Raw genomic sequence first — 27126 nt, 5'->3', positions numbered from 1 at the left:
AGAAAATTGTATATGAGTACAAATTTGCTATTATAACTAATATAGACTAGATACTTTTTCTAGTTTAAAGATTTCAATGTGTCAAAGATTGACATGTTAGGACCCACAACATGCATGTGCCCTAAATATTTAAGTTCCCATTTTTTCACCTGAAATCTTAATGAAAGGCACTCATCATATTATATTTGGGCACAGAAACCTCCATACATATCTACTACTGAATAGTGCATGACATTATTTTCATGTACCAGGAAACAGAACACATGTGAATTGAAACCCGATTACAAAGCATACAGAAGAAAACGTTACCTGGACACGATGGGCAGCACTGCCCTGGATGTATGGTGGGGTTGCCACAATTAGGAACTGGGCAGGTGATCAGGGCACACATCTCCCGTCCGTTGTGGCAGTAACATTCCCTGCAGCCATCGTGCCAGCTCTCCTCATTCTCATGTCGGCGTCCATCCATTGACAGGCAAGAGCCTGTTTTGATGGGAGGCATAAGTGAAGCAGTTGCCTCTGCACAAAATCAAAGGAAAATGAAGTATCCTGATAAGCATGGGTTGCTTAGGGAAAAAACCAACCAACCAACCAAACCACAACAGCTACATACCTGGATTGCATTTATTATTAAAACAAATATAAAATCAAGTCAACAATAATAATTCTATCATTTATGCTTAGAAATAAAGTAACAACACCCATGAAACAATTAAAAGGTACAATGAAGGGGATGGTAGGATGTATTTCTTTGGAAAATATAACAACTTTTTTCTGTCAAACCTATGATGCTTCTAATCATACAGAAATACAGTACTGGCTAAATAATATATGAAAAGAAGGGAAATACAATTGAGGGAAATAGCAGAAAGCACAAAGCTTATTTAAAATGAAACATTTAAATATTACAGTGTATTAGATTATCTATAATGTATCTGATAGAAAGTAGAATATAAAAGCATTTACAAGAGCTAAGAATGCTCTTATTCATATAATGAATGAATACAAATTACAAGCAAGTTCTAACAGGGTCACGCTAGATACTGGAAATATTTCATAAAACACCTGTGAGAAATTATTTGTTTACATTACTACGATAAATGAGATATTTGGATGGTAACTGCTCTGACAACTTTAACCCTCATTCCTAGCTTTTACAGAGATTGGAATATAGCAGCTTGGATTGCTGCATTACTTGCACTCAGCCAGAACACGCAAACAGCAGTTTTAGGGAGGATAAAGTCTCATTTGTATCTTAGAGGTATTTAAGTGCTGCAGGGTTCAGCCTCAATATATTCTTTGTTAATCAGCAGAGTGAATTTAGAGCCCACCACTCCCCCAACCACTTCATTATTATGATGAAGGATTTAGGATCAGTTTGTCAGTGAACTGACTTGTTTTCAGTGCTATGTCAACCATGTTCAGCTGACACACACATATATTTAAGGTTATTTCTATTAAGTTGCTTATTTCATTTTCTGTTTAAAAAAGGATGCACTATGAAAGGTAGTAATGGTTGTTTTTGTAATTCTAGTAAGTTTTTTTTTACTAACATGTAGGTCAGCACTTCCTCAGCTGTGGCAGATGTATCGAAGGTGGTCTAAGACCCACAAGCAGATGGTATGAAGTGAGTTTTATGCGAGCTATCAAAATAAGATCCCAATACACAGAAATTCCATTAGTATACAATTTTGCGAAATTAAAAGGAAAAGCCATAGCACAAGGGTAAAAGACCCTTAAAATGGACTTCATCCTATTGCACAAACAGGAACACTACGAAAAAAAGTTACATTCGCTTACTACACTTTTATACTTTACTATCAGATTGTATATTAATTCCTATTTGAGTATCACTGGAATACTGTCCTACATTAAAATTATTGACACATGAAAGTCTTAGCTGGCAATACCCTTCCCCTTCCTTTAAGTATGTGATGTAATCAAACTTTTTTTTTTCTGAAATATTCTAAAGTATACTGCAAATTTCAGAGAAACCAAACAAGCATCTAGGCAACTATTCAAAGTTAACTTCACAAACTGAGATTATGTTCACTTTTCAGTTTTTAGTTAAAATTAGTATAAAACATAATGCTTAAAGAAGTAACCAAATGCCCAAATACAAGATGGGAATAACTGAATACCTAGAAGTATGGTTGAAACGATCTGGGATTATAGTAACTGACAAGTAAAAATGAGTCAGTAACGTGATACCAGTGCCAAGAAGGGAAGTTCAATCTAAGATACAAGTAAAGGAGCACTGCACATTTAAATGCAGTACTGCTATCTCTACTAGTTAGGAGTTTTTGCTGCTGCTAAAGTACAATATCCAGTTTTTGAACTGCGATGAGACACCAAAAGAACTGGGTTTGACTTAGGAAAAAAAAAAAAAACCAACAAAAAATTTCAGGGTGCTCCTTCAGGGTGCTTAGCTGTTCCACATGCCTGCTGAGCTTAGGATAAGAAATAACTGGTTCAAATTGTGGAAGGGGAGACAGAAATAATAGAAAATGTATTTTAAAATCTCACATATTGGTAACCACAATCACACCACAGAAAAACATTAGACAGGTTTATGCAGTTTTTTTTGTTTGTTTGGGGTTTTTTTGTCTTCTTTTTCTGAGAGTGGAGATTCTTAATAAATTAAACCTTAGACAAACATCTGTGAAGGATTATCCAGATAAACTCAATTTCACGCAAGGGCAGGGAAATGGACTCTCAGATTTCCAGAGGACTAGCCCAACCCTGTGCTTCTATGGTTCTACTTCTATTAATCCTAGCAAAAGCTATTTCTGGCAGAAGCAATTTAGAAAGTGGAGCTAATTCACAAGCAGAGGATTTACCCATCCCTTCCTCCTACTTAGGGATTTGGGATCAAAATTTTAACAAGGACTCACAGCTCCCCCAAAACATACTTGTCATTGCTTTAATTATTCTTGGACAAGTTGTTAATGATCACGTTGAAGTGATATGCCCATGGCTTGGTAACTTTATGATCACGATAACAATAAATACTATTTAGAGAGGGATCAAGTTATTTTTTCTAAATATTTGTGATGTTTTAAAAAAAACTATCCTTGCTAAGGAAAGCACTTAGAAAACGTGCATATACATAATTAGTAACCAAAGAGTTCTATCTGTGAATAGTCTCTGATGTAAGTATGGCACACCTAAGAGAACACCTTGTCTATATTCCATGACAGCATCACGACAATCAAGAAAAGTGTGTTGATTGTGAACATGGAGACAAATGACAAGATAAGTGATGAGAATTGCCTCTATGGAACTCCATTCAGCAATTACCCTTTCTTATTAATTTTTAAAATTTTTTATTTCTAGTAAAAGTCATATATTGCAGCTTACATCAGTGAAATTGCTCTCTACTTCCCTTATCTGCAAGGTACATTTGTAACACTTCTTTTTTTTTTTTTTTTTTTTTTGCTAGAAGACTTAAAGTTTTATTGTAATTGCATGCAGGGTATAATGTCATGTGTAGAAAATACATATCAGATCCTTCTGATTTATATGACTGCATGTTGGCCTCCAACCACAGAAGACTGACTAGAGGAACTCACAGAGTTTCTTCTAATTCCATGTTCCAATAGCTTTTCTTATTATATTTTATCAGGTTTTAAAATGCAAAAGAAATGGCTGCTAAAAAAGTTAAGAATGGGAAAATACTCAAATGTAGCTAGAAAGCAAAACACACAAGCAAGAATCAAAGAAAATAAGCATGAAAGAGCAGTTAGGATCAGAGAGAGCCTGAGCACAAACTAAAAGTTACTAAATGCCACACATGCAGATAAGCAACGAAGGAAGTCTGATACCCAGACTAATACAAAACACAAACTGAAAATATCTTTAAAAATATACATGTTTAAAAGCGGCACAAAACTAAAGCAGACAACTAACGAACATCTTATCTCAATCTGCACCTCAAACTTGGTGGTTACAACCTGGGATGTGGCACATGTGAAATCTTTAGCTTGAGAATACCTAGTCCTTTCTCCTGAGTAAGCACTCTCACTACTCACTGTTCCCCAAGACCAGCTGCAAGTGTCCAAGAAACAGCACCCTAATTTTACCTGGTGTTCAGGGCACCTATCAAATCCAAAACTTGAATTTGCAAAGAAAAGATGATGATGAAGAAGCTAAGATAAACACTGCTGCTGAGAAAAAAAAAAAGAAAAAAGAAAAAAAGAAAAAACCAAAAAAATCAAAGAAACAACAAAACCCTCAACTAGCTTATTTCTAGTAGTTACGTATTAAGAGCCTAATCTAATTTGTATTAATAGTAACGAACTGACTTTTGTGACTTTGTAATGGGAGATGGAAGCAGAGCTGTGCCTTTCTGTTGAAGACAAGATGAACACAGATAATAACAAACACCTGCAAAACAATACACTCCTTTGAGCAAAGGTGAACTGACTCCTCTGCCACTTACCATATTTTAATTCTTACATAGTCTGTACAGTATTCCTTTTATTTTGCTCTAGCTTCCACCTGCTTTGAAAACAAGCTGTAGATAGAGGTGATAAAGCACTCGCACCTACCTCTGCACTTGCAGATAACACAGCCATGATTGTTCTGCTGGAAGCCCATCGGACAGATTTTACCACAAGGCAGGTCCGGGCATTTCTTACACCGACAGATTTCACAGCCATGCTTGTTCTTCCTAGATGATGAAAATAATTTGTCAAAGGTCAGCAGGTCACTTTAAATATCTACATGTCATGATCTTTAAAGCAAAAGCATCCCCTAAAGAAGAGACTGATCAAGTAAAGAACACAGGGTTAACTGTCACTCTTAGGTTCATTAGGTCCATGGGGTGTACAGGTCTCCATCCCTGACATGTGCTCCCTCCACCTGACTGACAAAATCTCTGCATTTGGTACTTTCAAGCCACAACAGATAACATAGATCTATGTGCTTGCGACTACTATTGATGATCAATTCTTTTTTCAAGTGAAAAAGTAGAAAAAAAAACTTCTAAAACTGTGAAGTTGGAGGAGTGGGTAGGAATCTGTTACAATTACTATGTTTTCTAACACAAATTACTGATAACTTTTTTCCTCCAACAATAGATGAAGTACAGTAGATTTCCTGCCTTGCATATTAAAACTACAGAGAGACTTCCAAAAACATTAAAGAAGCAGTCACAAAGCTTACTTGAAAATGAGCACATGGAATGCCAATGACCCATACAAAAAGTAGCAGACACACAGTAACACATTTTGGAACAGAGAAAACCAGAGAACTTTTCCAGCAGACAGAGTACAGAGAATCAAGAACACAAATGCTTCCAAAGCTCCCAGGTGAAGCCAGGGAGGAGGCTTGAGCACCCCCTGAAAGCAGCTCTTCACAGCAGCATAAACATGCTGCTTCTGGGAATCCTATGCTCAATATTTGCTTGCCTGTTTCCAAGAAGACAGGTAATACCATTCCAACTCTAGCCACAAGTGTACTATTTCCCTTCGCATACAGATACAGTAATTTTCCGTGCCTTCCCAAGATACAGGGGAACAAAAAAGCTAAAATGAAGAAGTTCAAGACAAAGAGGGGAAAACAAACAAACAAACACACACATTGAACAATTTTCCTGAGTCTGCTGATAAGCATATCACCCTAAGGAGGTAACTCACTAAAACTGGGAAAAAGATTTACTGGGAAACTGACAGATCCCTTGTTGAACTACACCATTAAAAGCACACCGGTTCCCCTCAAAACAGAGACAAGACATGGGAAGTTAAAGAAGCATATCTAAAGGGATAGAGAAGAAATAAATTATGTAAATATCTAGAAAGTCTGACTTCAAGCTCTAGAAAACTTTATATAATTTTAGCTAAAAGGCTGAGGAAAACAAATCCACACATAGGATGGAGAATGGAAGACTTCCTGTCCATCTACTTTTTTCCTCCTCAATCTCTGTAACCACAGACCTTTTAATATCAAAAGAAATGCTTCTTTCCATTAATGTATAGAACTTTAAAACAGTGAACTCCATTGAAAACAAGCAAACAAAACCAAACCACAAACATGATGATTACTCCTTAACTTTTTGCTCTCTAAAATACTTTTCTTTTAATACTTGCTTCTTTAGTCTCCCATTTGTGATCAAAGTTTTACATTAAAATAGAGATTTATTTTCCATTACATCTCATGCTTTTGATGATCATAACAGGTTTCGAAGTCACATAAGGCTTGCTATTTTAGCAAAGAAATTTGCATGGTTGCAATAAAGAATTGAACAAATATACTATAGAACTGCAAATCTATATCATTCTAGCACCAAAGTAAAACTCAAAGTGAAATGGTCTTAAAATATTTCTTACCACAATTTTAGCCCTTTATACTACGATCTTACATAGATAGTTATCTTTCAATGTTATTCATTTCATTCAGTGCAATTATTTGTATATTTTGTAGACAGTGACAGGATTAGGGTGCTCATTTCCATTTTTTTTTATATATTGCAATAATCTTAAGACTTACTGAACAGTCATCATTTAAAAAGAATGGCCAAGCATTGTGCAAAATTAAATTACATTCTACATTTGAAACCAGAATTTAAATGGAAGATTATTTTCCAATTAGCTTAAAAAGTTTAAAGTTCAGTTATTTTTCAGATGTACAAAAATGCAAGCGAAGGATCATCCCAAAAGACAGGGTTCCTTAAACACTTGCATCAGTTTGAAATCAACTTGTTCTTAAAACACATTTATCTTACTCCCAGGTACCACACTATGCTCATTAAATCTGCTGTCATTTCTAAAATGCTTTTGCTACCTTGTTCACATAGATTTTCTAATAAAACTCTTTTATGCACACTAGTTTAAAAAACAAAAGGCAAAAGTGTGTTTCAGCTTATCTAAGTACAGAAAGCACATACAGAAATAAGTAGGTCAAATAATATTGACCTCTGTAGGTCAATATACTAATTGAGTCGTACACACAGGCTAAAAGTTACTACTCTTTACGGCAAGCAGTGTAATTCTGTGAGAGGCTGAACATTATTTTTTTTATAATGCCTTCTATCTGAAGATGAGACGTGGTTCAGTGCAGGCCCATGGAGCAGTCCTGACCTGTATGACGTTCTCACTGATCCCGCCCCCCACCCCCTGAGTGGGACAGAGTGGGCTGGGGCAGACGGCAACATCGTGACCTGGGGACTGGGCAAGTCATTCACTGGTCCAGATCTGACACTCTGTGAGTCAATGTCTCATCCAGGTGTCACTTTATCATGTCTAGGACTTCAAATGAATAGTTGCAAATTGCAAGGTTCGATATTTACGCTTTTTAACTTCAATCTGTTTACCATTTTTTTTCCTTTTCACTACATTCCAGACACTTTCAATTTCTGAAGATCAGAGTTTCCATTTTGAAGCTTATTACTTGGTAGTTTTAGTCTTCCTCAGGTGTACAAAGTAAGCCTAGCAAATGTAGGAAACAAAGCCTGTCTTATAATTCTCTTCAACATCATAAACCTTACTATTTTTCTAAATTTTTCCTACTTTTATGTGACAGTATCACATGGTTTCTTAGAATTTGGCTGCTTCCTCCATAAGTTTAGAAAATCACTTGAGTTTGTGCCTGAAATTTGTATCCTTTAACAGATTATCCTTGACACATGATTGACAATGAAAAATACTTGTACATAGGACTAAGCATCACTGTGTTTAAAGTACTCTTGCAGCTAATGGAAAATACTCATAGGACTTTTCGCATTCTTCTCAGAAATCAAGACATCCGCTCTTTATTGCAGCAAAGCATTCCTGGAGAATGGATGATTCAATCGATTTCTTTATATAATGCTAAGCCCATCTATCTTTTTTCTCTTCAGTCGGCTTTGATTTTTGTTCAGAAGACTGAACCATTTCTGGGTAGACAGACAGCATTAATGCAAGCTTCAGGTATGTCCACATTGAACATGATGGCATGGTCACCTTCAGATTTTCCCATACACTCAGCTAGATTATTATCAACACATACCACAAATTTTTTAACAATATTCACCTTAACTGCTCAGGCGCAGGTATCAGCAGGATGATACTCACAGATAAGACAAACTAAGGGACTCTATAGGTCAAGAGGATTGCACTCAAACACAGAAATCGGTTTATTAAGGTGCAAAGTATGTTAGGCTCTATTCTTGTGTTCTTATCTTTCTGTGAAGATATAAAAGTAGAGTATGTAAAGGCATCACACTACATGTGATAAGGCTAAATAGAAGATACACAACTAGAGAAGAGCCTCAGCTTCTATGGTGCATATCAAAAAGCAATGGTGTAAGGACTTCAACAGCCTAATGTCTGCACCTGCATTTTCAGATCAGATGTAATTTACGCGCTTTAAAGTGAAGTAGAACTCTATATTCTACTCCCCCTACCCTTAACAGAGGGAAATAAAATAAAATTTCAATTTTTAAATGGGGTATTAATACTAATTTTTAGAGATTTCTCCTTTAGGCTTTTCAAAATAATGCAGGCACATCTCACCTAAAGTGCAAAAAGAGAAGGCCAACAGAATTATTTCAGATTTTTTGTTCAAAAAGGTATTGATGATTTATACTAGTGTGTCAGAGTATAATCCTTAGCATCATGGGTCAAATTAATTGCAATCTGAGAGTCATATTCCCATTATACATATGGATCTTCCTCATCTTTTTTTAAAGCTTTCTTTAGAAAATCAGTTAAGTCACAGTTCATGAGAGAGAGACGACGAAAGTCAGACCTCTCAAACCAAGTAACAAGTTTCTGAATTAATCAGTTCATTAATTCATTAATTAATTCAGTTCACATGTAACAGCCAACTGCCCTGCAAAACAAATCCATACTAAAAAGCAGCATAGAAGACAAAAGTAAAGAGAGACCTTTGCTTAAGAAAAGAAAATAAAAATCAGAAGTTGCAGAGTAAAAATACATGTAAGCAGAAGTAAGAGGCGCATCTTTACTGAAAAGAACAAAGCAGGACCAAAAAAAATACTGTCCTTTTTAGAAGTTACACATGGTCTGATCACTAACGAGGTAGACTTAAATCAGGAATGTTACTGTCAGTCATGCACACTGGGAACACAAGCCCAGGAATGGCAATTTACTGTCTTGTCTTAAAAGAATATTTGCTTTTTCCTGAAGATTCAGAAATTTGCAGGTAAAAAAATATTCAGTTGACCACATGTTATCAAGGTCTCTACTATGTTCCATTTAAAGTTGTAAAAATACTGTCCCCTTTCCTCTAAACAAAAATCACAGTTTATATAAACAAACCAGAAAAAGCTACTCATTATGTGGAAGAGAGAGTTTCTTCCTAAATCTATGTCATTGAGAAAGGTGTTGTACAATGAACTAAAAGAATTTAACAGTAAATTTAATACATTTACACAAACAAAACACATTAATAGTAAATGACTTTGGTAAGTATCGTTCAGAACATTCCTTATCAGCGGTAGAAAAACAGTTTTAAAACTTAAATGTGACATCTACATTGAGACTGCCAGTGAAGAAAACCAGCAGTAGTAAACTGAAAGAAACCAAAAGGAGAAACAAACTTGACTGCTCTACATACTGCAGAAAAGTCAAAGCATAGTTAGTTGGGATGGAAAGAAACACCTACACCTTGGCTCATGAACATATTCAAGCTATTTCTGTGTAAGTACAAAAAGGCAATGTCAAAAAGACATTAAATGGATCTTACTAAATGTTTTTCTCATATTATAACTTGAATAGGCTAACGCAAATGGTCGTAAAAATAATAATTTATTCATGCACTTGTAATACTAAAATTAATAAAAGCTTTTCCTGTTCCAAGCTAAATGCTATTCAATCACATTGTATAAAAAGTAAAAAAATGTGTAGTTCATACCAACTGTCTCTGCTGTTATGCAAACGCATGCACACACTCCTTGAGCATGGGGATGAAAAAAGTATTTTCAGATTCTTTCCTGATAGCTTTATTGACCCTGCTACAGACAATAAATTAAGAGCTACGATACAGAAAAAGGATAAATCCCAAGACCTAACAGTCTAGTATGCCCTTTAAATTTCCACCGAGTTTATAAACCAATTTGAAAAATAAGCAGTACCTGAGTATTGTTAATGGAAATTCATTTTTAAAACACAAATATAAAACAGAAATAAAAAGAAATGTTCAGATATACAGTCTGGAGGCTGCTGAGCTCACATCCTATACTTGCTACTGAAGATGCTTTATGTATCATGAACAAACATTCTGTGCCAAAGTTCAAAATAAAATAAAAGCTAGCACAAATTATTTCAGTGCCCCTGGAGAAATGGTTACAACACGTGAGGACTATATGGCAATTTCCAGTAAATGCTTGAATATAGTTGTACGTTCCTATTCCTTTATTACTGTTGCCTATCTTGGACACCCCTCCTGCTGATTCCAACACGGAGTTCTTGCAGTTTCAGACACCCCGACGCCCTTTGCCTCTTTGGCTCCTCACTTTTAAGAGACTTCATCTTGGATTTTGTGCCTGTTCAATGGCATGGTTCAGGCTTCACTCTGCCCAGATGCTTTCTAAGCAATTCTGCATGCTTTGCACATGTTTTAATTGACTTCACTCCTTTGATCCTTAATATAGACAACTTTATCCTCTCTAAAAAACTAAGACAACTAACCAGTCATTATTTCTGTTCAATCTTTCATGTTTCTTTCATTCTGCTACCCATCTTCTGCCATCCTTGCCTTTGAAACCACTGGGCAAAAGTTGTGGGAACAATAAAACTGACATCCTTTTGTTGTAACTTCCATCCTGCTCTATCTTCTCTCACTTGCAATACTGAAAATAACTCCCAGCCACTCTTGCAGTCAACATGGTTAAAAATAATTTTATTAACCTTTTAATTTAAAAGTCTTACTTTTCCTCTCTTATCTACTAAACTTTGAGCTTTGGGGAAAGAAGTGAAGTTTGATTTATTTTTTGTTGTCTTTCCCTCATTTTGTCCTATTTCAATTCTATCACTCTCATGAGCCCTGTTCCGAGCAAAAACTTCTGCTATTTAACCACAGGCAAGCCTGATCCTGTATCTCAAGTAATATATACAGGATTATATTAAATGGTATTACTTTGTTTTGCTGGACTGCTATTATGTAGGTATTTTCAAATTACACTAGGGATGCCTCAAGGATACAAGCCAAGCAGAGAAAAAAAAAAAAAAAAAAAAAGGTGACTCTGTTTTCAAGGCAAACATATTCTTCAAACGTTCTTATTTCTCTCCCTCCCCCTTGGCTGTGTATTGCAGCATATCTGTGCCATAATTGTTCCATGGGATATGGGTCTGCTTTTTGTTTGATGTAACGCCACTGCCTGTTTGGCACCATGCACAATGCAAGAGCTATATGGGCAAGATGAGAGAGGTCAGTCAGAATACTGTATTCACCTAAATGGAACATCACTCTGTGGCTAAGAATAGCACGAAGATTAAAGGAAGGTATAAGGCTGGTATTCTCTTTTTTTTCCCCCCCCCCACTTTGGCAGCACAACTGGAGAGGATATAAATTGTTTGCTGGCACCATCTATGAGCAGAGCTGATTAAATCTGTGAGAATACCACTGTGTTAGAGCTTAATTTTTCTTTTTCTGAAATCTCTGGTACCTCTCCGGTCATTCAGGTTTTACCGTATTTTGATTCCCCCAAACTTTATTAAAACTGCATACTAAGCAGAGGACACACTACACTATAGATTTCTGTTACAAAAACCTGCAGCATTTACAAACAACTGTCAGACAGACTTCTGAAATTAACCAGAAATTAAAGGAGTATCAGTACCAAACACTAAGTGTTGCAACATTAGTAAACTTCATTTTACGAATCCTAAGAAAGGAAATAACACATGAACATTATCTGAAGATCAGCTGTCATGAGGTAGAAATGAAACTGTTATGAACAGCAGGCAGTAACATGGAACGGACGTATCAAAACTGAAATGTATTGGTAAAATACATATATAAGCCACAAGACTGATTACTAAGAAATTTCTGTGACAAAAGACCTGTCCAGTTTTCTTCACCTGTTCTGCAGATGGATAAATACTGCAAATGTTTGCTTTTATGGTGAAAGAACTCCAGCAACAATACAGGTTTTCAACATGTTTACAAAAAATCTATAAGAGATGGTACTGCTTTTCACAAATCATGTAACTATCAGAAGTGTCTCACTAAAAGTAGTCCACTGTCATATCAACATTAAAAAAATCCCTTGAAATATTAAAAAACCATTTGAATAAAATAAATGGGCAGCAAAATGAAAGCGTGTCACAGCAGAACACACAAAGAATTTCAGAAAGGTACTTGCAAGAGACGTTACTTGTAAGTAGCTTTTTCATCTTGTTCATCAAATATTCTTAAAAAAAATTAAGCACTGCTTTGCTTTTATAATCTGCTGCTGTTTTTTCAGTTGTTTCTTAATTTCTTGATCAAAATCCATTTTGAAGAATACTTCAATCTCACATCAAGTAATGAAATTTCTATTTTCCCACATTTTCCCCCCACTTTGCCACAAACCAAACACAAGTACATATGCCTGGATTTTGCATATTTTCAATATGTACAGGGAGTGTATTAAATATGCTTTCAGAATGAGAATACGTACAAGTATCCAAAGGGACAGTACTTGTCACATTCAATGTGTTTGCACTTCTTGGGCCGCGGTCGGCACTGACAGATCTCACAGTTGTGGATGTCCGTCTGGAAGCCGAAGGAACAGTCCAAGGAACAGCCCGAAATGAGGCTGGTGCACAGCTCCTCCCCTGCAAAGGACACATACAGGTTATCACAATGTGGAAACCATTCATAGCAGACAAACACATCTTTAGCAGAATGAATCTTCTGTTCCATTTTACTTCGTAACATTTTAAATACTGATAAGCCTTACCTTTGGACTGTCCTAATTTTAAAATATTTGACAGAATTCTCCAGTGATGACCCAAACTGTATGTGCAGACGTCACAAAACGTCTTTGGCTCCACTCAAGAGCTTGGGGGAGTAGTACCTGGCACCCTAAACTAACATGATTTTATGAACAGGTGCACAGCCAAAGGAGTCCAACATCTGTGACTCTGTTGCCCTTCAATAAAATGTTTAAAAGAACATACGGCTTCAACAGACTATATAGGTTTAATAGGTTTCTGTTCAATATAGAGCATCTTTATTTCTCCTCTATTTATTTTAAATAGAACTGAAAGGCTGGTATATATTAACAACTTTTATTCCTCATGCCATTTGCTGTCAGCTGTTTGGTGATTAAGACCTGCTTTTTAAAAATATAACTGTAATACCCTAAGAGATGATCTAAGCTTAGAAATGCTAGACTAAAAGACCTGTCTCTTGAAGTTTGCTACCATGTTTTATCAGCCTCTTGTGGCATAAGAGAGATGCTGGACTGTTGGCATTTCAGTTTCTCCAGTGAATCGTAGATTACTTTGGGCTGGAAGGCACCTTCAAAGCTCATCTAGTCCAACCCTCCTGTAATGAGCAGGGACATCTTCAACTAGATCAGGTTGCTCGGAGCCCCATCCAGCCTGGCCCTGAATGTTTCAAGGGACGGGGCATCTATCAACTCTCTTGGCAACCTGGGACAGTGTTTTACCACCCTCATTGTAAAAAATTTTTTCCTCATGTCTTGTCTGAATCTCCCCTCCTTTAGTTTAAAACCATTACTCCTTGTCCTGTTGTAAAAGGCCCTGCTAAAAAGTCAGTCTCCATCTTTCTTATAGGCCCCTTTTAAGTACTGAAAGGATGCAATAAGGTCTCCCCAGAGCCTTCTCTTCTGCAGGCTGAACAACCTCACCTCTCACACCTTGTCCTCATAGGAGAGGTGTTCCATCCCTCTGATCATTTTTGTGGCCTTCCTCTGGACCTCTCCAACAGGTAAATAATATTGGTCATTATATAAATAAATAAATAAAGAATAATAAATAAAGCTCATTATATTCACTGTCATCAAGAATGTACTATTTTGAGAATGAACAGTTTCTTTTTGTTCTTGAAAGAAGTGACAGAAAAAACACTGTTAACATGCTCTGGGATACAAAATTCATTTACTGGTAGCAGAGGTGAGAGGAAAAAGAAAACAATTATTTTTGTTGTGCTAGGGATGCAAAACACAGGAAAAAAACCCCATTAGTACAATAGCCAAAGTAAGATCAAAACAGAAAAAGAGGAAAATATAACTGAGATTCTTTAAGAGAAGAATATGAGAGGTGATATTCAAAGGATTGATTTTCAGAGTGATAATCAAAGGACAGCTCATCTCCAGTGCACACATCCACACCACTACAAAGTTCTTGTTACACGGAGATCAGCGCATTGACTTATTCTGTTCCTTACACTACTTTTGTGGATCTGAAATGCGAGGAGAATCTTCATGTCTCTAACACGGTAATACACAGTAAACAGAAAGAGTCTCTGCTTTACTTAAATGCTTTCTCTTCTGTTTTTGTAATGTTGCATTTAAGACTGCAAAATAGAGCAGAATCTACTTACAAAGAGTAGATTTAACCAGATATGGTAAAGCTAAGTGTTTCCTTATCTATTCTACCAGGTTAATGCTCATTTGGAAAAGAAGTCATGTTTCTTAGTACCCCAGAGTGAGACTGAAGCCTCGCAGACAACTGGCAAATTCACTGCTTACCTCTGCAGTGGAATTCAGGCATACAAGTGCCACACAACATAGGAGCCTTATCATCCCAAACAACAGCTCTCAGTTTAAGTAAGATGAAGATCATCATCAGGTTCATGGCTCCTACCCCTCTACTTTTACAGAAATTTGTTGTCTGAAGCTAAAAGGGTGCAAGTTCATTTGTCATTCACAAAACAGAAGAAGAAAAGCCAGAACCTTTCACATCTGGTTCTAGAGGTTGTGTTTGTCAGCAGAGTACTAATGTCAAAATATTTAAGCATTTTCCTCTGTCAGATCTAACCTTTGAGAGCAATAGTAACCCTTATCTCAGGTTCTTGTTTTACTCATGTACACATATACAAAGATTTTCATGAAGTCTTACAAGATTTTGAAGGATAGAGCTCAGGCTGACCTATGAAAATACCAGATCTTTCAAATATGTAGCCACTAAGGCTGATTTAAAAACATTATAATGGAGAGGAAATGTAGATATTCTTGTCTAGTAAAGAGTGATTTACATCTAATACAAAGAGAAAGACATTCATTGAAGGAAGTTAAAATAATTAAAAATGTTCTTTTTTAAAGGAACTTTTACAGTAGGATGTTTGTACAAAATTATTCCCTGACAGCATATAGTGATAATAAAATTAACTAAGCTTTTCATTATGCATGACTTCATAAGGTAGTCATAATTTTTAAAGCTAGACTTGAAGTTCATAAAGTACACCTACTCTGGAATATCTCCAAAAAATAATTAAGCTCAGCTATGACCTTTGATATGGTGTAAGTTATGATATCTCCTGCTGATGCTCAGAACTGATCAGTGATCACATTAACCCACAGCCAAATATGTTTTCGATCTTCCATTCTATTTTGATTACTTTGATTTGCTTAGTGCAACTGCTTTTCAGATAAGCAAACCAAGTTTTTTATGTGTAAAGTTAACATTATTAAAAGGGTCAAGGTGTCTAGGACAGTGCTATATGAGGAGAAAGACAGTGTCTCATCCCAAGTAGCTTATGACGTTAAATATACTTAAAACTCAAGTCTGCTGACATACTAACCAGAAGATCCAGTTTCAAGGCAAGGTCTTCCATGCTTAATCCTACACGTAGTGAGTTACAAAGTGAAAATTCTTCTGAGGATAAATGGCCAAGAAAGGAAAGCTCTTCAGAACCGCGGGACTGACTAACCATCACTGCCGCTCAGAACAGACACAGAAGAGGATACAAAATAACATCAAAATTCTGGCCGTGTCAAAGGGACAGGGAAAGTTTGCTGAAGTCAATACAGACCACTGTTCACATCTGAACTTAGTAGTGTTATATCAATGCTATATGAGGACATCAGAACAATCTATATAAACCTCTCCTGACAGAGACTTTCTAATAAGATGCTAAAAATCATGCCTTCTGAGAAGCTGGTTATTACTAAAATTAACATGCTTTCATACTTAAATTTCTGATAGTATGACGCTACAAGCTGTGGAAATAGCTTTTAAATAGTTTTTGAAAAACATTCTCTATGAAGAAATTTAATGTCATGAAAATCAGAAAGTGAATTCTGATCTTTTTTCTGGCTTCACATCTAACCACCTAAATTTCTCCTACTAAAACATTATTAAAAACATGACAATTACAGTCTCAAACTGAAGTATCATCTTGTACACATACAAGTTTATGTCTGCTGCACAGGTCTGTTGAAAAGTGTAGTCCACTGTTTCGAACTGGGCACTTTTTTCAGAAAACAGAGTAAATCATCAATTTTACATAGTAGAGTGTAGCTCTCAGAGAAAGACAAAAAAAAAGAGAAGATTGCAAGCCTAAAGATTCAAATGTGAAGCAAATTCAGTGTATGCAATTATCATCCCGATGATATCTCTATAGCCTTTGCTATAGCTTTAAATTAATCATTAATAAAATAATGAAGTTCATTATGAAAGGATAAATAAAAACAGATTTTCTGCTAAGATTTTGCATTTCAAGTGACAAATATTAAAGAGAAGTAGTTCATGAAAATCAATTCCAATGAACAGAAGAAATTTAGTATGGCAAAATGTTTGTAGGTTAGTTTTTGGGGGGCTTTTTCCACTTCTTAGATAAACTTCATCGGGAACCTGAATCCCAAATAAGGGAATGCATTTGCAGAGAAGAGATCCAGCCCTAACTGGGCTAGTAACTGCTTCAAAAGTGTATCAGGGTAACTGGTATGAAAGGAGAGGATAGGAAACATTTTAAAAACTAATGCAGGTTGAATACTAACTTTCAGAGTTCGAGAGAATTGCATTATGTACCTGCACGTCACTGCAACTCTTAAGAGAATGGGATCAAGCTTTTGATCACATAGTATAAGTCATCTTTATTTCTCTGACTGACAAGTTATAATGACATCACCTAGAGAACTAAACTAATGGTTAGATAGGAGGTAGAAGACTAAAACAGAAACAAAATGATGAATAGGAAACACATTAAAGGCAAAATCTCTCTCATTGTGCTGCTTCGCGAAATACCTGGCTGGAGAGTTGAGTTCTTCTGAGCAGCAGAAATACGTTCACCAATTTTTCTTATGAAACATGAAATGCCAATGAGATAATCTCAATAGAGAAAACAATCTTTCTATGCAAGGCAATAGGAGGGCTTAGCGGGATGAAATAGTAATAGTGAGGTGAAATGTAATACTGAAAATGTATAAAGGCATGCTGCCCGCAGGGAATAAACAAGAATTTGCGCTACAAGCTGAGAATTCAGGCACAGGATATTGGTTGATCTCAGAATGATAGTGATGTGTTGTGACTTCGGAAAAAGGTGAATGTGTTCCTGAGTGTCTCAGGCTAACATAATTGTATTTTTAACACAAATACTTAGCTTTTTAATGTTAGGATAGACAGCTGAAATACCACATAAAATTTGTGAAGAATGTCAACTGAAGTACGGCAGGCAGAAGGTTAGGACGGTAACCACAGAAAGGCTGTTTGTCCTCAAACAAACATTATTGGAATTGCCTCCTGCTAGGAAGCAATACTCACTTGAGGACAAACATACACCGAATACTTATAGCAGTGAATTCAGCCCACACAAGATGACCATACATTTTTCTTTTCCATATGCAACCACGACTGCAAAAGTAGCAGCAAAGTCAGTTACCAACAGGTTGATGTCCCAAGTCCCAGTCTTTGCTAGACTTCACTATCCTAGTAAAAGGTATTGGTTATGGACTTTGGCTCCTCTAAACACTGTAGTGCTAACAAATACTTTGCTCTGTACTTTGCAACAGTTGAACACATTATATGCTGACTTGCATATGGGAATTTCAGATTATTGGATTATTTTGGATGAATTTAATAAGATGCTGTTGGGAAAAAAAAAAAAAAAGCAGAAAGCGTAAGAACAGTTGAAGATGAACTGGTCTTCCAAAAAACATTTGTGAATTATTAATAAACTAACAAATACTAGAGCCAAGGTTTTTAAGCCTGGTCACCACTGCCCACAAACTTCTTTTAAATACAGTGGTTTCTTTTTCCCCTTTCACCCACTCACAAACTATTTCATACACACAGACTATAATAAAACCAATATTAGAGTTTCATAAGAACATGATACAGTTTAAGAGGAATCTGTTCGGGACATGGGAGATGGGACAAGGCTCTCCAAAGAAGAGTCTTGTCTTAAAGACAGATGATTACCAAGATACGGTGAAGCTCTAAACAGCACACTGCACACAAACTACCTGCTGCCTTAAAACTTTTCCACTAAGTATCTTATTCTTAACACTAACATCAACTGTTGTTTTAAAAGGTTTTCAGATCACTGTAAGAACAAGTCAGCGGCTGTTAAAGGAAGATATGTTCAAAAATCAGCGTGTAAGAGCATACTGACGTGACCCAGGATATGCAGTGTTAGCAAACTTTGCATTTGTGAGGATTCACTCAGCAGTCAGATATTTCAGATACAACACAATCTCTCCTTCTCAGGTATGGTATTTCAGAGGCAATGTATCTCAGAAGGATTCACAATTCTTTGGCCTAAATTCAAACTGTCAGATTTATTCCTGATTTCAGAGTGCTCACATCCTTAGCTTGCATAAACATATGAATATTTGGAGTGTAATAAAATATTGTTCAAAAATAAAACTGAAAAAGTAAATGAAATTCAATTCCATGAATTGCATGTTTAGGTCTAAAAAAAGGTCTTCTGTTTGAACCTCTAATGGTTCGATTGTAATTCCAGCTAACTCTTTATTTAAAAAAAGACTTCCCAGTTTCCTTCTTCTAGCATACATATGGCATGTAAAAAAACTCCAAGCTCTTATCTGGGATATTTATTTTTCTCCAATTTATTATTTCACATATGGACACATTGATAATTGTACTGTAAAGATGGAAAGTCATTTTATTCTAAAAACTTTTGAAAATGCATTCCAGAGATGCATAGTCTGTTGAAATACTTCTAGTTTTCAATCCTCCAATTCACAGATAAAAAAATGGCCAGAGAATATTAACAGATATTTGACAAGAATTATGTCAGTATTTCAACTTAGCTTAGTCAGGTGTCCATTTTTTTGAAAATTTGTAGCGTGGCTACACAAAGCTAGCTACATACCTTTACCATCATTATTTTCTTGATGCTGAGGCTAGATCATATCAGGAGAACTGTTTCACAGTACCTTTATAATTTAGCACTCCTCAGCCGTCCTCTCGGTGTGGATTGCTACTGCTGGGTAATCTTCAGGGGTGGGGATCTGGGGAGGCAAATTTATGAAGGAGAAAACTAGGTTACTTATCAGTAACTGGAATTCTCTGAATATATTGCCTCCACAGATCCACACTAACCCTCCCTCCTTTCATTAGAATTAACTCATGATTCACCATAGCTGGATAAAAATGAAGGGACTGGGCACTGTGATGCTAGAAAACTGTTTAAAAAAATAATCTCATGAGTCCACTGAGGCAAATTACCCACTTGAATACCTGCTCTAAACAACTCTAGGATTCACATACAACACATGACTTCAGGAAAATGGCTTTGTAGCAGTAATATCTCAAAAGTGGAATTACTGGAAAATGGTCAGGCTTCCATAAACCATCTAGCAGCACATTTTTTTTTCTTCCACAAGCCAAGTGAAGTTCTTATCAGCTTCTATTGTGTTAGGTATATCGTAAGCATTACTAAAACCAACATATCATTGTAATCTTCAGAGATCCCTGCCAAAGACTTTTACTCTAATGAGAAGATAATATTTACTTGGCATGAGTAGTTCATCATAATTCCATCCTCTTCATGGAGCACTTTCAATGTCTTTCACATGTATAAGCCTTCATCCTCAATTTTCCATGGCTGTATTTCACTAACTGAGGTCTAATATATAATAGCTATTCCCTTTCAAATCACTACAGAAGGATAATAAAACATCCTTTTTCTGCCAGGTCTACAAAATTATTCAAAAATCCAAGATGCACTCTCCTTGCACTAAGGAAGAATACCTAGACTGTCTTTGCTTTTATAGTTTTTTCCCATACAATTCGTTGCTAAATCAAGGTAAAAATATGAGATAATTGTTACTAAAGTAGAAAAGTGTTACCTAATTTATATTTTACTTTACTATTTCCAGGATTTTTGTGTTGTCTGAAGCATACATTTTGCGTGATTAGTGTGTATGATTATTTGTCCCACCTTAGTTTGATATCAAAATAAAGTGTTTATTTAAACAGATGAAGTTACCACTGAGTGAGTTACAAAGTGTTCAGAATGCATCCCTGAGTATGGATTATTTACAGGAATAAACAAATGAAATATTCAAATTTTGGCTAGCAAGAGTGAAAAGCTAGGAAAAAACATCCCAGACTCTAACTACTGAATGATTAACACAGAAAAGAGGAGTCAAGACATATTCTCCCATTGTAGTCTCTGCAGAGTTTTTCTTAGGGTTTTTCCCATCACCATTCCATACACTTTTTCTGAGCCTTAACTGCTGCTACTAATAGATAGCCCACTGATGCACCTACCTAACTTTTCTCAAACCTTCCAAGCCTGCCTTTGAACGTCTCACAACTAAACCAAGTTCCACACTGCCAAACCCAAATTCCACATTGGAATTCTACTACATCAGCTATAAAGGGAGATGGTGTGATTCACCAGAACATTGAAGTCTATGCTGCAATGTCTGCTAGTACAGAGTGAATGATCATATTTCTTTTTTTAACTCTATGGTGGAATACATTTTCTTCTCATTTAAGGAAAAGGTATCAACACTTTTGAAAATGTTTCTGTATCTACACAGAATGTGTTTTGGGGAAAAGGGGTGGTTTTATGCCTCGAGAACTGTGAAAACACAGAATATACCAAGATTTTTAATTTTTATATAGTGGTTTCAGGGTTGGCTTTGACAGACAAGAGACAACACAAAGTGGATGATGATGCAGTGTAATGTGCAGGGAAAATGACTTGCCTCAGCCTTCTACAATTACATCTCTCCATAAGCAGTCTGGAATTATTGAAATTGCATGACAATTGCATCTTGTAACTGCAAAGGTAAGCTTTCTAAATGAAGCAATCAACTTTTAAAATGTAGAGCAATGCTCTAAATTTAATTCAATTTTAATAAGTTTTGAAAGTTTAAAAAATACTAAAGCTATACACGCTTGCAGTTACACCCTGAACAGTACTTCGCATTCAATTCATTTGGGGTAAAACACTATAGTCTAAGTTGTAGGAGAGATTTGAATGGCTTTTTCTTTACTATGAGTATAATACAGGGAATAGACAAGGCTGGATAAAATACTGACCCTTGCTGCAGACTCTCACTGAAGAATGATTTAGTGTCCAGCAGCAACCATCAGATTCTAAATCCCATGTTACTGCAGTCAGCAGGCATGATTCACTGTGCCCGTTACTCTCTGGGGCAACAGGAGTCTCACCTCACAAAGAGCCAACCACTGGTCTTGTTTCATCCCCTTAATGTTCTCCACCTCCTAAAGGCTTTAATCCACTCCAGTTGTCCCTTTGAAAGTAAAGGCCTAGATACTACAAACACAATAGCAATTGCTACATCCTACTAGTACCAATTTTTTGCTTATCTACTCTTTTGTATTTGCTTCTTGTTTTTGTATCATCTTACCTTTTTTTCTCTGTAATGCATTTCATATTTTTCCTGCTGTTTCAGTTTTACTCTTGGTATTTTGCAGCAGTTCTTTCTATTTCCTGGATTATACTTTTCTCTTTTTATCCTTCTGTAGTGCTGCTTTGGCTTCTATACACTCCTGGTCAGTACGGTCACTCCTCCTCTCTCATCATTTGTGGTTCCATCTCTTGCTTACTGGAACTTTCCACCCATATCTACCTGTGCTCACTCTTTGCTTAGAGGTAGTTTTTTTCCTCCCTTCTCTTAAAACTGCGGTCTGCCTCTGCTTTTTATTTTATTTCGTTTTATTTTATTTTACTTTACAGCATGTATGTTTTCAGTGCATATTGTTACAGCACATTTTCGCATTCACTATAAAACCAGGAAAGACAGAGGACGAAATAAACTAGTCCTATTAAAATCATTGTATTCTAGAAAGGTAAGGATTTGCTTCCTTCTTCTTTCTCTCATTCTGCAGTCAGCTTGATTCAAGCTGGATAAACTTGTATCTAAGTTATAATAAAGCACCAAACAAGTTCCATAATATCATACTCAGATAATTATTTAAAATAAATCTGTTGTACTGATTTCTGGCTACAGGAATGTAAATGAAGATCATAATGAGGAACAATTTACAGCTTTACTGTATGTTCTTCCACTTTGTCATTTTGCCTTTATATTGGCCGAAATAGATTGAAGTATAACAAATCTTCAGCAGAGATATCTAAAGACAAATGAGCGAAAAAGGAACCTTTATTGGAAAGAGATTAGTGGAGTTAGGATATGATGACTTCAAATGGTAATAGGGGGCATGTGGGTGTCCTTTACTCAGGCACTTTAAATCTGACTCAGTTGACGAGCTTAGACCAGCAAGAAAGAAGTGGGTGCCGTATCAAGTCAGTGATGTTCCCAAAAGTCCACATGAGTCTACGTGAGCTTAAGAGAATACATATTCTCATGTTCTTAGAGAGCAAAGACGCAACTAAACTGGTTTCGACATGAAAGTACATGGGATCTCAATACGCGGAGAACTAGCACAGTACGTTTTCGGCATATTTGACCTAAACCTCCTTTCTTCTCAGTGCTCACGCACTCTTTTGTCCAGAGCCTTGCAAGTGAGAGATATTACTTGACAGAAAAATTCTATTCCTGTCATTTTGACTGATAACCAACAAGTGATAAAGACTTCCAAGCTGTTATTTTTCTTCACTTCTTTAGAAAATAAAGGTTTCCCCTCTCTGAATGACTGAGGAGATTTTTAAGCAATCTGCAATTCAAGCTATTTAGCTGAAAAAGAGATGACAGACAAATGATACTATTAAGTTTGCTCCAGACAGTTTGCTACTGCAAAATAAAAATAATTTCAAGCAAATCTGGCAAGAGAAAAACTCCCTTGAATAGGTTCTTAAGCACTATTTAATCAGAAACACTCCAAGCAAGAAAAGAGACTTCCCAGGATGTGGTATGTGTATGCATGTAATCTGGTAATCTAGGACAAAAGAAATGATCCTTTGCAGTGATGGGTCTTCCGTGCACCAAACAGGAGGAAAGAACTGCATGAACAGATGCTGAAATTTTGAAGAAAATACATAGAGAAAATACATTTTTGCTGCTTCACAGATGCACACAAAGTTCTCACAAGGCACAATGATTTTCCTTGAGGAAAAAAATAGATGTTAAACCCTGCGTAAATCCTAAGTATTTTTTTAATATATATATATACACATATATATATATATAACAAAATATTAGAGAAATAAAATTATACATGGATATGTTTGTATACATAGAAACATGCCCCCAGACATGTAATATTCAAACATTTTTCCTCAAAAACTAAGCTTTGAGGGAAACAAGCTAAGTTGAAAATAGGCTATTTAGCAACAGGATTTTGTGAAGTGCACAAACCTAGATACTCTTCTACCTAGCTGTTAATTTTTACCTGAAGTGAGACATTTTATGTTTTCCTCCAAACACACTTTAAGCAAGGAAACAAGCAATGTCAGAAATCAGGAACCTAATTTTTTTTAAACGAACAACTTTAAAGCACATGCATACTAACACAACATATAATCAGTGTTATGAATGGGAAAAACAGCATACTAGCATTTTTACATACAGCTTGACATAAAAGGTAGAAGCCACCGTATTTTTGCAATACTCACTAGTTTTGCACTGACAAATGCGGCAACCATTTTGGTCCAGTTTGAAACTATAGATACAGTCTTTTTCAGTCAAAGTGCAGTTCACCAAAATCTCACAGGTGGGTGGACCTATTGTGATGTATGTTGGTTCTGAAGGTAAGAAAAATAAAACAAATACATTTAAGATTGAGCATTTTAATTGTGTTTTTCACAGAACTCAAGCACTTAAGAACCAATGAATCGAATTCAAGAATTTAAGAACCAATAAATTTTTAATTATGGTCATTAACATATTAAGCATTCATGAAACACAAATTGCATAACTTTAAAAAAACTGTCAGCTTTCATTTCACTGTTTCAATTGAGTTTATACTCTTCATCTCACGAAATGAAGACTTAAAGGAAATTACATTTAAAAAATATCACTACTTGAATTGATAAATTGTGAAAATATAGAGAAATTGTATACTAACCATCAGAGTGATAAACCATAATATGTTTTATACAGTACGCACATTTGCATGTACTGGAGGTGGCCACATCTTGCCATCTCTCATTCTCAAACCAAATACATTGAAAGGCAGATTTTGCCATCCTTACTTAAAGACAGCTAGTCTTTACTTTCAGACTGTGGGTAAAATGCTACTCAGAATTGTTTAAGCTGTTAGAAGCATACATGGTTAACCAAAATATAAATATCTCTGCCTATTGGCTCCATGTCCAGCAGGCAGTTTTTGTACCCATGCCTTCCAGTCAAGTGAAAATTATCCCATTACGAGAATGTGCTTTTCTGCATTCATGGTCCTTCACAATTTTCAGCTTTCACAGCTTCTCCCCAGCCCTACTCTTCCCCTTCACAACAATTTATACAGCCTATGAACATTTTTAATCCTTTTTAAATTAGGTCAGCTAAGTACAGAGTTTGGAGGGAGTCACTACATGAAAGACACTACAGTGAAGTTAGACAACTTCCAACTTATCTCAGAGGTCATGGTTCAGATTCTTCACTTTGCTGAAAGTTTTGAAGTATAACAACATTCAAATTCTGTTGCTTGTGTAATTTCAGGAGGAAAAGTAGCTATACACTTCATACGTATATAAAATACCACCAACAGCTTTGTTCAAATACAAGCTCAAAATTTGTATAATGGCATCCATGTCTCCGTAGACCTGTCAAATCTCTTCTAATCTAAATGTTTTTTTTCCTAAGCATTTAATATAGATTACTAGGATAGGGTTCAAAGGAGGGATTTTATAAATTTCTGTCAATTCTTCATTTCATTGGTCTGAGTCTACACATGTAGTATAACCATAAAGAGCCGTGCGTGTTAAAATCCACGGATTCCCAAACTAGACTCTTTTTAATCTCGGCAAACTCGGTAAACTATCTGACTAAATCATAGTCATGTCTAATATTTAACATTTGCATCTTCAACAAAGCATTAGTTTAGGAATCAATAACATATTGATTTATACCAATAATATATTTTCCAGAAACTCCATTAATTAACCCCGTTTGTTTAGGACAGAGTATATATAGTTTTGAAAACAAACATTTTTAGCACTGGTGCCTCTTCTGAAAACCTCATTTTCTACTTCACTCCTTTCTCTAACCAAAATACCTTAACCATGCAAAAGACCAAAATACAAGAATTACCCTGAACCTACTCTGAAGTTACTGGCCAGTCAGCCCATACCCTACACTTCAAATGACAAAAAAGCCACAGTAATGCTTATCCTCACTGGTAGTTAAAACCACTACAAATAATATGAATCATTAATGCTACCCAAAGCGAAGTTCACAGACATTAGCACGAGCTGGAGAACTGAAGCAGACTGATGTTTTACCACCTGACTGCAGAACAGTTAGGTAAAAACATGTAGATAAAACTCCAGAAAAACTCACTGAAAGCTGAGATGCAGGTTAGTATTAATTGATCCACTTGGGTGTAAACTAAACCTAGAGAGAAACAGGACTGTGTTTCACCTCCCATCACTGATGTTCACCATTCAAGATAATTTATCTTTAACTGCAGATATAATTTAATATCAAGAAAAAAACCCAGCATATACTTGTTACATATTTTTCGTGGTGACTTTTCAAACCTATACTTCTGTGTTTTGATGCTCTTGTGTCTGGGACACACCAACACAACAATTTTTTGCCCCCTTGATACACCCAGTAACGTGGTATTTCCTACAAAGGACAAAATTAAACTGTCATTATATTAATTTGAAAGGTTTTTGTTAGTCCTCTATTTGTTGTGGTTTATTATTCTGTTACCTCCCACTTTTGTGTCTGCTCTCAGCATCCTCAGTGTCTCCAGACAAGCCTACAAATCTATTTTTTTCTCCCTCCTGTCCCTAAAGGTAAGCCCTGAGATACAGTAATTTTGTATGCATGCCTGCTTCTCAATGAGCTGCAAGTAGAGGACAAAAGAAATAATTTCATTCCCAACCCTCACATGTGCAAAAATGCAGCCAGAAAGAACAAAAATATCAGCCCTTTTCACTTCGCTAGACAAGACTCAACAAATAAAGCCAGCCCTGCTCTGCTAGGCTTCTGGCTATTTGAATAGGCAAGCAGTAGCTAAGCTTGAAAAAGCATGTACCACCACATGATCTGAGCTTGGCTTTCATGCCTGCTCTTGGTAGAAATGGCAGAAGAAGGATCCAGCGCACAAATGCACAGACAATGGGTGGGAAAAACGTGTGCTGATTCTGTCTGTGAGCTTTACAACAATGAAATGATACCATAGAAAGAGAAAAGAAGAAAACAAAGAGAAGGGCGTTGAAGAGAGTTTGGATGAAAATAATGTCTCTTTTTTTTTAATAGAGCACAAATTTTGCTGATGTCAGGTGCTTAACATATGTGAAACACAGACTTCTATCAGAATATCTTGCTTCTACATACCCTCTCTGAGCCTGATACTTTCTTGCTGAATTTTAGTGCAAAGGATTATTAATTTGCCAGCTGTGAGGTTGACAAAAATTTTTCAATTCATCTTTTATACTGCCATTTGCTTAAAAATAACTTCAAAAATTTTGAAATCCACAGTGGATATTTCAGCCACTGGTGGTCCGTCAGTGCGACCGGTCCACTGAAAAATACAATAGATGTGATCAAAACCCTGCATCTTGTTCATCCCAGCTTGAAATCAAACTGTGCATTTATGGGGAAAGAAGGGAAGTTGGTGACATCCAAGTAATGCCTGGAGCTGGCTTTGTCCTACA

The 27126-nt window shown here is 36.1% G+C and overlaps 1 protein-coding gene across 1 annotated transcript in view; it reads right to left on the bottom strand.

Annotated features, from left to right (window-relative positions):
- The window catches only part of CRIM1 (cysteine rich transmembrane BMP regulator 1), a 192906-nt gene that overhangs the window by 19147 nt on the left and 146633 nt on the right, over nt 1-27126 (bottom strand). Inside the window, exons 8-11 of the mRNA XM_065630951.1 lie at nt 23914-24042; nt 12605-12761; nt 4551-4672; nt 310-519 (exon numbers count right to left, since the gene is read on the bottom strand). Of these exons, the coding sequence (XP_065487023.1) occupies nt 310-519; nt 4551-4672; nt 12605-12761; nt 23914-24042 (618 nt within the window). The remainder of the gene's footprint in view (nt 1-309; nt 520-4550; nt 4673-12604; nt 12762-23913; nt 24043-27126) is intronic.

Source organism: Caloenas nicobarica, chromosome 3, assembly GCF_036013445.1.
Source record: "Caloenas nicobarica isolate bCalNic1 chromosome 3, bCalNic1.hap1, whole genome shotgun sequence".
Taxonomy (NCBI): Eukaryota; Metazoa; Chordata; class Aves; order Columbiformes; family Columbidae; genus Caloenas; species Caloenas nicobarica.
The sequence above is the reverse complement of the archived record's forward strand: the minus strand, read 5'-3'. Positions and strand labels throughout refer to the sequence as shown.